Below are 13,309 nucleotides of genomic sequence, written 5' to 3' on the forward strand. Positions count from 1 at the left end.
AACGTTTGTTAATTTTAATAATAGTGCTAAGAGGGGGTTCCGCCCCATTCCGGTTTCGCCTTAGAAGTGCGTTGAATTAGTTTGATCGAAGTGTATAAGATCGAACAGGTCAAGTGGGACCAAAAGGTTTTTCGAGATTGCTCAAAGTAAGGATACTTCAAAAACCAGCTCCTAAAAAAAGTTAAATAAAACAACACTTACGTACCCTGACGAGATTTTGACAGGCTTTCAAAATTCAAGCCAATGCTTGGAATGCTTTTTTTTCAGTATAAAGAAATCGGTCATTTACATCCAGTTCGAATCAAGACGGATTTCGAGCAAAACGAGAAAAATAACAGGTAGATTAGGTAGGCTTTTTATTATTTTATTTTATTTTTGTATAAGGCTTGAAATAAGAAAAAAATAAATTCCAACTGACTTTAGAAACTGTATGGTCGGGGCGTATTTCGTAGGTAGGGTCGGCAAACCTCAACCAAATGTATTTTTGGAGGCCTTATCAGGTACGTACTAGCATTATAGTCATAACCATGTTAAATATATGATTGATACACAGATTAAGGTGTTTTTTTTATTTTGCTGCAAAAGTTTTCTCCGATATATTCTGTAATTTGAGAAATAATAAAAAACACGTCAAATTTAATTACAATACAATTTTGATATTTTCCTTAATTTAGTGGCACTCTTATTCAAAGCTATACATACACATGTGTAACAAACATCATTTTTGACTGATAAACCTTTAACTACTTACTTAAGAATTCATTTATGGAAACTATTCATTACTGATAACAAAATTGTAACCGTGTATTTAAAAGCAGAAAGCGCAAAAATGTTAAACAATTGGTGAATGCTAAATGATTTACTCTGGTCTTCTAATGTGTCGTATGCTCATTTCTTTCCAATTAAACGTTGTATCCTTCGTAAAAAAAACATTGTATTCCACATGAATTCTTTCTGTTGGGAATATTAAAGCAATGTTATAAATGTGGTAAATCTTATTTGGGAGAATGATTGCATCTTTTAAAATGGTACAAGTATTTTAGGGCTAGTTTGATTAAGTACAAATCTTATCTCTCGTGATTGGGTAGCGTTTTGCGTCCTTGTTTCATTGAAATATTAACGTTTGTTATTAAGATGCTGTTCAATTGAGTGAGACTTAAATTATTGACAACTAATATGGCAGGAAGGACTGCAGGCAAGAAAGTTGGAAGGTAAGATTTCGAACTTTACGTATACTTTATCAAGAACGTTATTAATAATCCGACTTAGTTTAAACAACATTAAAACACTTCTATCAACTTATGTTAAGTCACTCTCGTTGGCACGACGATTCGCTTGAGTGTGGTCTATTTTTAAAAGAGGAAGCCGGAGTACGCGTAGAAAACCCACTTGTCATGCTTGGTGACAGCAAACCAAACCAACATACGCCAGGGCCGGGATTCGTGCCTGGGACGCTTTGGTGAGAAGCGAATGCGCTGACAACTTAATAACCGGACAACCCGGGTATCCTTTAAGTGAGAAGCGAGTGCGCTGACCACTGGTCTAACCGGACAACCCGGGTAGCCTTTAAGAGAATAGCGAGTGCACTGACCACGTCGCTAAACAGAAAAACTTGGACATCTTGCTGGGAAGTGAATGCACTGACCACTGCGCTATCAAGACAATCTGGGACGTCTTGGTGAGAAGCGAGTGCGCTGGTCACTGCGCTATCAAGAGAACCCAGGTCGTCTTGAAGGGAAGCGAGTGCGCTGGTCACTGAGCTAACCGGACAGCCCAGCGGGTCTTGGTGAGAAGCGAGTGCGCTGGTCGCTGCGTTATCAAGACAGCCCGGAACGTCTTGGTTAGGCGTGAGTGCGCTGTTCACTGCGCTAGTAAGACAGCCCGGGACGTCTTGTTTGAAATCGTGTGCCCTGGCCATCAAGACAACCCTGAACGTCTTGTTTAGAAGCGTGTGCCCTGACCATCAAGACAACCCTGAACGTCTTGAATGGAAGCGAGTTACCTGACCATCAAGACAACCCGGGACGTCTTGATGAGGAGCGGGTGCCCTGACCAGCAAGACAACCCAGGACGTCTTAGTGAGGAGCGAGTGCGTTGACCACTGCGCTAACCGGATAACCCGGGGCATCTTGATAAGGAGCGAGTGCGTTGACCACTACGCTAACTGGACAAACCGGGACGTCTTGGTTAGGAGCGAGTGCGTTGACCACTGCGCTAACCGGATAACCTGGGACGTCTTGGTTAGAAGCGACTGCGTTGACCACTGCGCTTACCGGACAACCCGGGTCGTCTTGGTAAAAAAGCGAGTGTCTTGACAATCAAGACAACCCAGGACGTCTTAGTGAGGAGCGAGTGCGTTGACCACTGCGCTAAACTGATTACCCGGGGCATCTTGATTAGGAGTAAGTGCGTTGACCACAACGCTAACTGAACAAACCGGGACGTCTTGGTTAGGAGCAAGTGCGTTGACCACTGCGCTAACCGGATAACTTGAGACGTCTTGGTTTTGAGCGAATGCGTTGACCACTGCGCTAACTGGACAGCCCGGGACGTCTTGGTTGGAAGCGAGTGCCCTTGCCACTGCGCTAACCGGACAAACCAGGACACTATTAAAGACACTTAAGAGGCTTGATGCCAATTTTCATTATTTTATCTTCTTTTTTTCAATTTAAAGCATTTTCATGTTTTAGTCAATTTACTTTATTGATGAGAAGTCAACATAAAAAAATGTGATTTGTGTACAGATGAATATATTGTTGCCCTTATACATGTTTTTTTAGTACAAAGCTACCTGGCCACTTATTCCATAGTTAGAAAAGCGCCAAAAAACTAAGTTAATAAAATAATGTGCATCAATCTATTATATGCCCCTACAGTAAAACAAATCAAATATTTCTAATATAAACTAGCGAAATTATGTATGTCGGTATATTATACTGACTCTTAAAGCTGCACTTTCACAGAGTGACAGTTTGGACTTCTATTTCATTTGTTTGTCTCAGAATCAGCTGAAATTGTCATCAATGCATTCAAATGAATCATATAAGATGACTCACACTGTAATGGATTTCATTTGTTTGGAAAAAGGCTATTTAACATAAATTTTCGAATGTAAAGATGAAAAAATGCCATCTGATCTTTTGAAAACAGTCTTATATCACTGGTTTACATACAATTACGCATAGGCTCATTGGCTCATTTTAAGACAAAATATAATACGGTTGTCAAAACTATGAGAGTGCAGCTTTAAAAAACTCAAGACATAGCAAGTTATTAAGTCATGTTTAAAGTACATACTCACAATCTTATATTTTTAATAGTCTACATTATATTGTATAAACTAGCCACTAATAGGGCCAGCCACTGTATGGAGTTATACTACCGATTCACCTGATTAAAATCAAAAACGGCTGAACGGCTGACTGCTGATTTATTGAAATAGATGTATTGGAAAGCTTGCAAAATTCTTCCTTTTCATTGGACAAATTATTGTGTTGAGATAGAATAGGGGTTTTTTTTCACTTGATTAAGGACGTACTTATCTATCAAAGTTATATTCATGCGTCAACTCATTCGAATTTAACAACATGTAATTATTAAAAGACATGACATTATTTAAGAAACATGTCGTTTTATGCACAGTTTTCTTAGTTTATAAACTTAATTCATTACACAAATACATGACAAAAAGTGTATGAGAATACATACTATAAAGGTGTGGCAATGCAAACATTATTCATACAACTCATAAAAATGGATCAGTATACATTTTGTATATTCAGATTTCCTATGTCATTCTCTCTGTACAAAATACGTTGTGTTTTGTTTTACCAAATGTTATTACCAACACTCAATATCTTCAAAAAAATGTGTTTGGTTCCACTGGGGCTCGAACCCAGGACCATCTGCGTGTAAAGCATTCGGAACTCCTCGGCCATTTTTATCGAAAACAACCTCGGATGTATGCAGGTACATCAGTTGAAGTATTCGTAAATTTTCGAATTATATCATAGATTAAATGTAGTGTTTTACAGTTGCACTTATTGATCTAGGTTTCAATTGATTGCCAGTGAAATGTTTTATTGCAAACATAATTAAGATTCCCAAGAGTTAAGTCATAAAGTTTAACTGCTAAATAAAATTATTACGCGACCTACTTGCAGCGGACTTAAACGTACCACTTTTTGAGTATGTAAATGGTCCAAATACATCCGAGGTTGTTTTCGATAAAATGGCCGAGGAGCTCCGAATGCGTGTAAAGCAGACGAAAAAAACACTACATTATGGAACCGGTCAAGAGCTGCTGAAATGAAATAAAACTATCAGATACGTTAGTTTGTTCATTTCTTTGATAAAACCTACCACACTGCACAGCAGGACACACAGATCTGGGATCTGAAAGACAGCAATGGGCAAAATAGATTAAGATCAAAACACAGAAGTTATGCACTATACACGGATAAGGGGAGGGGTCATCATTTCTATAAGGCGTATACTATGCTTTAAGAACAGACTTCTTCCTTGCTTTCACTGCCACAACGTTGAGAGCACTTAACCGTTAACAATTGTGGTCAACTGATACATGCAACGCTATTGATTCAGGACTGGTCACGCGATGACACCATATTTTTTTCAATATAGGGTCACTAATCTTTATATCGAACCAAAATGGCGTATATTTTCCGATTCCGTTTAATAAATGAAACACGATAATACATTACAATAAAAAAGCTTATTTTTGCATCAACCTAGTTTGTTGATATTATGCAGTGATAATGCATCCATCTATTTTATGCAGCTTTGAGGTCAATTGCAGTTTAGCTAGACCTTCAAGCACCAATAGCATTCCGCAGCCAGTCGTATTTTAACAATAAACTGATGTTAGTTTCTTGGCTCATGTCGACCGTTGCAATATAATGACCTTAACATCCCATATATGAAAATGATGAAAGTGAGATACTTGGAAATGTTAGCCATACCTTAATTTCCTGTTGACAAGAGTTTATAACAATGATAGGATGGCGACTTTTGGAAATAACAATAACAATGTAAGAAATGCATTAATTTCCTGTAGACCAGAGTTTATATCATCGACGTCTTCCGATTCATTGAAATATCAAGAACAATAAAACCATGAGTATCTTAACCATCGGCAAATAAAATATTTTCGACCTTTACACTTATACTTAAAAATACAAATATGCATGAGGCAGGAGAGACAACTCTTTTTTCAACATCGTATTTTACAATCGTCGTTTTCAATAACCATTTACTGTGCTTAGCCTCTATCGCATATTTGTCTTGACTGCTCACAAATAAAATGTTACTGAAAAGGTGGACCCGATTCAAATCCAGCTTTCGCTAGAAAATTTTCCTTGCGGAACCAAAGCCTCATTGATTGAATAATTAACTACGAGATGTTCTTAGCCATTCGCACAAGGTACACAACGAAGCATAATGTATTAGTGAATCTTGATTATCCGACGATACACAACGTAGCAAATAGCTTGTAGAGACCCCATACTAGTCGTGCGAATGAAATATGTAACGGGAATAGGGGTAGGAGTGGAAGTGTTTATTTGTGACGTGAAAAGTCACCGTTCAAACGAACCTATTTTCGTTACAGGCGTAATGCCCTGCTGGATGCGATGAACTCCATGAGAGAAGAATGTGCGGAAGACGCCGAGGAAGTCAAGTTTCAAAGGATCGCAGATAAATTCCACAGCCTCAAGGACGTTTCCGACGCCATAAAAAACGTCGGCGTAAAGGAATGCGGCCTGATATTTGGTAAGCATCACCACTAACAACGTCGTCGTCCACATTATCATCATAATTAGCAGCAGCAGCAACAGTTGCATCATCATCATCATCATCATCATCATCATCATCATCATCATCATCATCATCATCATCATTATCAATTGTCGCACTCACCATCATTGATCCGCGTTATATTTGTCCTCAATAGTATCATCATCAAACTCTGCAATTAAAGCAGGTTTTCCAATTCATTCAGGAACGCTCGTGTACTATAATTCCAGGTATCGACTACACGTTGAGCAACCTTACGCAGGGAAAGAAGACGTATAGTGGCCTGTCCCTCCACGACGTCCAGCCGTCTAGGTCTAATCCTTACCAGGAGGTTGGTTTTTAGCCGAAACACTGTAAAAAACGTTTTATAAAATTTATTACAGTTTGCTAACATGGACGTACGGTTCATTTCATAGGCCATCCTCTTGGCACCCCAGCTTATTAATAACATATGTGATACCCTAAGCAATCAGCTGTACAAATCTCCTACTCATGAATAATTAACGAGGTGAAATCGAGCCGCTTGATTGGTTGCATGAGACACACCTCATGCGGTAAGTTATGGACGAAATCTCGATTCTCAATGATCCAATCACAACTTTCGAATTATTTTAGGCAGAACATCAAATATGGTAGACTCTATGCATTATAACGAGGAAATTGAGTATTTGAAATAAAGCGATTTCAAGAACAAACATAAACACATTTCAATAAACAGTCCAACATTCGATATGATATAAAACAGAAACATAAATCGCCGTTTTTTTCAATGGCGATCGCCATTTTGTTAAATTTGCTGATAGCTCTTCACAAAGGAGATTCTTTTCTTTTTGGTATTGGCTATTTCATTTGTCGTTTTTATGTTGGTGAATATTCACGATTTACAAAGTTTCGGTAGCCAATTTGCCCAGGGTATCATATAGGTTAGGATATGCTGGGGTACCGAGGATGATCATAGACGATTTAAATATGATTGTTCAGTGATTGTGAAAGGTTATGCTAAGAAATTATATGAATGTTCCAGTAATTGTTATTGGTTATTGCTTATATGTAATGTAAATGATTGTTCCGAAATTGTTAATTGTAAGAGCTGAAAATGTTCATGATTACTTAGTGATTGTTTCTGAGATTGAATACGATTTTTCACTGATTGTCGATGGTTTTTCAAAATACTGTACATAATTAATTACATAAAAAATAGTATACTTACTCTATAATAAATCTTACAGAGAGTGCTGATGATTGTTGCAGGTAATCTGTATACTCGGACAAACTCTGGAACCCCTTGATGATGACGCAATTCATCACGTGGTATACACGCATTGTTACTCTATTATAAATCTTACAGAGAGTGTTGATGATTGTTGCAGGTAATATGTATACTCGGAGAAACTCTGGAACCCCTTGATGATGACGCAATTCATCACGTGGTATACACACATTGTTACTCTATTATAAATCTTACAGAGAGTGTTGATGATTGTTGCAGGTAATCTGTATTCTCGGAGAAACTCTGGAACCTTTTGATGATGACGGGATCATCCCGGCGTATGGCTTTGGGGACAGGACAGTTAAAGACAAGGGCGTATTTCCGCTCAAAAAGAACGTGAGTATAAAAGTTGTCCTTACTTGAAATAAAATCTAGCATAGAAATAACATTATCACATGACACTTTCCTTGCCTACACAGTTTTGTAGCAGCAATAAACCATAGACCATAGGAACAAGGAAGCAGCGACTCCCGTTCAGTAAGTTTTTAATACGTTTTTCAAAAACCATTGGACAAAAATGCCCATGCGTTTACATGCTATAATTTCAAAACAAGTTTCTAAACATAGTTAATATACAGTACATTCATATATGCAACTGAAAAAAATAAATTAACAGCAAAGTATACGGAAAAACGATAAAGCATCAATATAGTTACATTAAGTGAAGTAGTTCACAATATATCCCGTAAATAATGAATATCTCAATCTTAATTTCATCGACTAATTGACATAAATGGAAATGTTTCTGTTTACAGTAACCTTTTTTCGATTTAAATAATGCAATAAATTTAGTTATAATCGGGGCGGTATAACAACATGTTTTCACTTTTTTGCATTCTTAGATGTCATTATAATTGACATTCAAGAATACAATTAAATTCATCTTCTATGAAATTGCATGCATTTTCTATCACAGTGTGGTATTTCAACTGGTTTGCTTCATCTATCGATTTCTATCTCCAATCTGTGTGCATATAAAATTTTCTTCGACCTCAGATAAGTAACTCTAAAAAATGGCCATGCTAGAATATAAGCTTCCATGGCCGAGAGTGTAAGATAGGTTCATTCCGACCAGAGCGTAGGGTATTTTGCGGAAACGAAGGTTACCGAGTTTCCGCAAACCACCCTGCGCGAGGATTGGGATGAACCTATCTTACACGAGCGGCTATGGTAGATGCTTTTTCTCCCACCTCATTTAAAACAAAATTAAGTAAAAAAAATTTTTTTTTGCTGGAACTCTTTTGTGCTTATCGAAAATAATTGCGTATATGGATATGCGATAATTCATGGTTGCCATGGATATGCGCACAGTTATTCAGATAATGCTAATAGTCAAATCGGTCCTAAAATAGTTCTACGGAGAGTGAAGCATTATCATTTCCGAAAAACACCCTGCGCTCGGGTTGGGGATGAACATATCTTACACTCTCGGACTTGCAAGATATTTATAATTATCCACAAGACAGTCCTATAACTTTCTATACATGCATTAGACACATAAGAAAGTAGTTTAAAATCTGCAAACAGTTGTATGATCTAGCTCTCGTGGATCCAATAAACTTCACATAAAAAGCAGTTTCTATAACAGTGAGTGTATACCACGTGATAAATTACTTCATAAATGCTACGGAAGGCAGCATTTTGCTTCGAAATATTTTTTAAAACAAAGATAACTTTTCTTTTTTCTTCACCATTTTAAATGAAACAAAGGCAGCCAATGCCACTCTTTAAGCGGCATTAACTGCCTTCGTTTTATTACCGTAGTTTGATTAGGTGATTTGTTTCCTCATGCACTTCGAAAGGCCTGTTTTGACAGCGCTTCACCAGGCGGCTGTTTTGTGAAAAGTGTTTAAGAAACTAAACGCTCAATCAAACTCTGGTAAAAGATCGAAGACGGGGCTCTGTAAGCGGCGTAGAATGCGCCAAGTTTCATTTATAATAGTGAAGAAATGGTCAAGTACGTTGTCTTTGTTTCAAGTCTTCATTCGAAGCAAGATATTGCCTTCCACCGAAGCATTTATGACACAACTAATAACGTGGTACACACACATTGTCTAACATATGTTTCAGTGTGTCCAATAATACTGGTACTATAACCGTTAAAGCATTGGCATCAGTAGTAGGTGTACATACAAGCAAGAAACCCAGAAGAGCATACTTATCAAAGTAGCAAAATCAGGCGCTTCTGAAAAGTTAAAAATTTTAGACATTGTTATATATCTGCAGGGTGACTGTGACGGTTTTATGGAAGTCTTAAAGGTATACACAGAAGTGACACCCACAATAAAACTAAAAGGTCCGACCAGCTTTGCCCCAATCATACGAAAGGCTGTGGATATCGTCAAGGAAAAACGAAAGGTATCAGGCTTTACTTGATTTCCGGGAATGTCCTTATACTCATTAAAATATTGTTGATTTTATTGAATAGGGCGATCATCAAGTCGAGCCTTCACGCGTTTACTTTACATTCAAAACTCGCTATGTCGAAGTCGTTAGGATCTCTAAACTGCTTCGACATAACGAACATTCGATATAATCATAATATATAAAAAGTATATAATTAAATCGAGGAAAAAAAAACAACCAAAAAAGGACATCATAGCGAGTTTCGATTATATTTGGATTTCAGAAAACGTAATTGTTAAATAGTTAAAAACTAGATTTACATTCACAATTCGCAATGTCTGCCACGTCACCACAAACTATCAAAAGCTGTGGGTTACAGTGTCAATCTGTGATCATTCTAATCAATTAGTCAGTGAATAAAGGACTAAAAATTGATCTTAATAGATCAATAGTTTAATGTTTGTGCTGGAGACAACTTGGAATGTCTTATTAATCACGAAAACTTAATAATCAAATATGATAGTGAAATATGGTCACCATTTGACCAAATTGACTAATATGCTGAGTCTTAAAATTAGTTCCTATATTTTCCACCATACCCCTCCCTAGTGAGTGAAGCCAAAATAGTGACGCATTGCACACGTGACCTACTTCTATTTCCGGTAACTGCGCAGTACCACATTTTGGTGATTGTCGCAGACGGCCAGGTGACAAACGAAAAGGAGACCATCGAGGCAATCGTTCAGGCGTCCGAGTTCCCACTGTCCATCGTCGTCATTGGTAAGATATATTTTACCTTAAAGCTTATGGTACCTTCTAAAATGAGCATTCAGTGAAACGAATTCATCATCATCATTTGGACGTTGTTATGTTGCCCCAGACCATAGATGGCAGGGAGTATCGGTCCGGCAGTTTCGATCCGGAAATATTGGTCAGGCAGTATCGATCAGGGAGTATCGATCCGGCAGTATAGGTCAGGGAGTTTGGGTCCGGCAGTATCGGTTAGAGTGTATCGGTCTGTCAGTATCGGTCAGGTGTTATCGGTCAGGAAGTATCGGTCTAGCAGTATGGGTCAGGGAGTATTTTTCCGGCTGTATTAGTCGGGCAATATGGGCAAGGAAGTACGTCAGTGAGTATTGATCAGGCAGTATCGATCAGGCAGTATCGATCAGGCAGTTTCGGTAAGGCAGTTTCGGTCAGTGATGGTGAAAGCAAATTTAATATAATTGATATTTTTATAAAAAAAATAACAAATATCAATACAAAATGTTGTAAGATAAAAAATTCAGTCAATTATATATATTGAGTGCCTCAGATCTAATTAAGCATTTTCCTTGCAAACTCAAATACACTTTGCCTTAACTGACAACTTAAGCTCTTAGTTTCGAAATAACAAAAATACAATTGCTCAGCAATATCCATTCGAAAAAGGGCTACGTAGCTGGGGAGAGGGGGATTAAATGGCATTCTTTCAAATCGGTGAAGGGTTCTCAGGGCCGCCAAATTGTCCCTCGCGATTGTCGATAATGGGAGGAGGAAGATTCCTATCACGAGGCCATACTTATAGCTCACATAGTCAAGTTTTAAAAAGCAGCAGATCGAAAAAATGATATAGGAACCCTTACTTTTTCATTAAGCCCATAGGGTTAATATGTGAAGCAAAAGTAATAAATTAAGGTAAGTGGTAGGCAATATATTGGAAGAGCATGTTCTATCCAATTTTGAGTATTTTGTATATACTAGTATCCCACCTGTCATATAGGTTAGAACTTTGCTACTGAATAAGTCCGACTCACCTTTTTTCTTCGACCTTAGGTGTAGGGGACGGACCGTGGGACATGATGAAAGACTTTGATGACAACCTCCCGGCGCGAAAGTTTGACAATTTCCAGTTTGTGGGGTTTACCAAAGCGAAGCAAGGCGTGCGGAACCCCGATGTGGCCGTGGCGCTAGCCGCCCTCATGGAAATCCCCGACCAGTACATGTACATTAAGAAGCTGCATTTAATGGAAAACCTATTGTAAAATCATAACCTGTGAATATTTTTGGAAAATATGTCAAGACCATGTCTCCTGAAGAAAGATTTATATTTTAAGTCCCATTATGTTCAGAGATGTAAACGTTTTTGTATGTGTATCCGAAAGACTTCTCTCAATCTATTTGACATTTTAATCCCCAGAATGATAAACAAATTTGATTGCAATTACAAAATGCAACATAACCGAAGGTTAACCTAAATTTAGCGCGCACAACTTCATTGCGAAATTCGCATATCACCTGACTTCCTACAAACCACGCGTTTTTGATAAAAAAACGTTGCTACCGCGGGAGAGATTGCTTCATCGCGGAAAATCGTTGGCTAACGCGGAATATATTACCGCGGTAGCCAACGCGTACCACGTATCGCCGCGAATCGAAGATTATAGATGTGAATTGAACCTTGCTCGCAGAAAGTATTTCACTCGATTGTGAGGGTAAACAATCTCATCCTCGAAACTTGATGATTATATTGCTGGAATATTGAGTGTTTCTTTAAGTTTTTTGATAAGTTAATTGACTCGAGTTATTATTTATATATAATTCCCAATACCACAAGTTCAACGAATACAATCGAAATTTAGATTTTTACGAAAATGCTGACAATAGCGCCTGAATACTTTCACAGCTGCATTTTAGCATTAATTTCAGGGGTCAAACTACATTTTGAGTACGAACCAAGATTTGTGAATAACGGTTCGAGTTTGTATCTGTTTAGTAAAACTGACTAGAATCATATGTGAAAAAATGAAAAAGCCTTCAGACAATTGACAGCTATCATAATTAACGTTAGTTAACAGTTTTAAAAGCCGCGTATCGCTGTGACCGCGTAACGCTGTGGAAATTATAGTTATGAACGCGGTGGACATTATGCTTCAATCGCAACGTGTTGTTAAAATTAGATTAAAATGATAACATCCGCGGCAAAGAAAATCGCGGCGATGGGCGAAGTATACAAAAAGCGCTTGGTTGGTAGTGTACCTAAAATTCTATGATGCCATATATTCTTCAGATTTGCACTTTTTAACTCAGAATCTCTAGTTTTAAATAAAAAAATACACAAACTAATCATACTTACACTGTTATTTTCATAAAATATTTTAGCTGAAACCTAGATTATTTCTAACTGATGGTGGTAATAAGACAGTTAGTAAGAAGACAGTACTCGCTCATGCTTTTATATCCCGGTAATGTAGCGGAATGCAATTATTTTTTATTATTTTACTCTATGATACTTACAGAAATAAATGTAGTATGTAGACTTATATTTGTTTTAGTGGGGTGCCAACCCTCCCCGGTAAGGTCAAGAACAAAATAGTAAAACATCGCTTGAACCACTGGACCATCAGGAATTTTACAGCAGTTGATATTTTGACCTCTTAACAATATGTTGACAACATCACGTGATAATGTCAATCATCCAATCCCGCAACAACAAAGCCACAACTAAGTGACCAATCAGGAGTTTTACAGCAGTTGATATGTCTATCTCTTAACAATATTTTGATTTACGAGAACATTTTATACCAAAGTTCAATTTGAGAAGACAAAGTATGTTTATATTTGTAAACCTCTGAAATACGACAAAAAAACTTTTACACAAAATAGCTATTTATGTGATTAAAGCAAATAAAGTGAGGAATTTTTTAATAAACATTTGTGTATGCTATGATCGTAAAATTGTTATATCACGCCTCAAACACAAATGACGCAACGTCATTTCACCAGGACTGGTCACGTGGTGACCCCATATTTTTTAAAGTGGGTCACCAAAATTTATATCGTACCAAAATGGCGACTATTTTCCGAATCCGATGAATAAATTAAATATTTAAACATTTTAAT

The 13,309-nt window shown here is 37.5% G+C and overlaps 1 protein-coding gene across 1 annotated transcript; it reads left to right on the forward strand.

The window, feature by feature from the left end:
• The first annotated feature begins 1,064 nt into the window (after window positions 1-1,064).
• Window positions 1,065-12,532, forward strand: LOC128206227 (uncharacterized). The gene is made up of 7 exons (XM_052908557.1): window positions 1,065-1,211; window positions 5,627-5,787; window positions 6,042-6,142; window positions 7,301-7,417; window positions 9,308-9,439; window positions 10,102-10,207; window positions 11,243-12,532. The coding sequence occupies exons 1-7, from the start codon at window positions 1,177-1,179 to the stop codon at window positions 11,449-11,451; spliced, it is 861 nt and encodes a 286-aa protein (XP_052764517.1). The 5' UTR covers window positions 1,065-1,176; the 3' UTR covers window positions 11,452-12,532.
• Window positions 12,533-13,309: the final 777 nt, after the last annotated feature.

This window comes from Mya arenaria, chromosome 10, assembly GCF_026914265.1.
Source record: "Mya arenaria isolate MELC-2E11 chromosome 10, ASM2691426v1".
Classification (NCBI taxonomy): Eukaryota; Metazoa; Mollusca; class Bivalvia; order Myida; family Myidae; genus Mya; species Mya arenaria.

Coding starts and splice junctions, on each gene's coding strand:
- LOC128206227 (XM_052908557.1), top strand. CDS start 1,177: ATGGCAGGAAGGACTGCAGGCAAGAAAGTTGGAAG. Junction 5,788..6,041: donor GGAATGCGGCCTGATATTTG/GTAAGCATCACC, acceptor CTATAATTCCAG/GTATCGACTACACGTTGAGC. Junction 9,440..10,101: donor TCGTCAAGGAAAAACGAAAG/GTATCAGGCTTT, acceptor GTAACTGCGCAG/TACCACATTTTGGTGATTGT.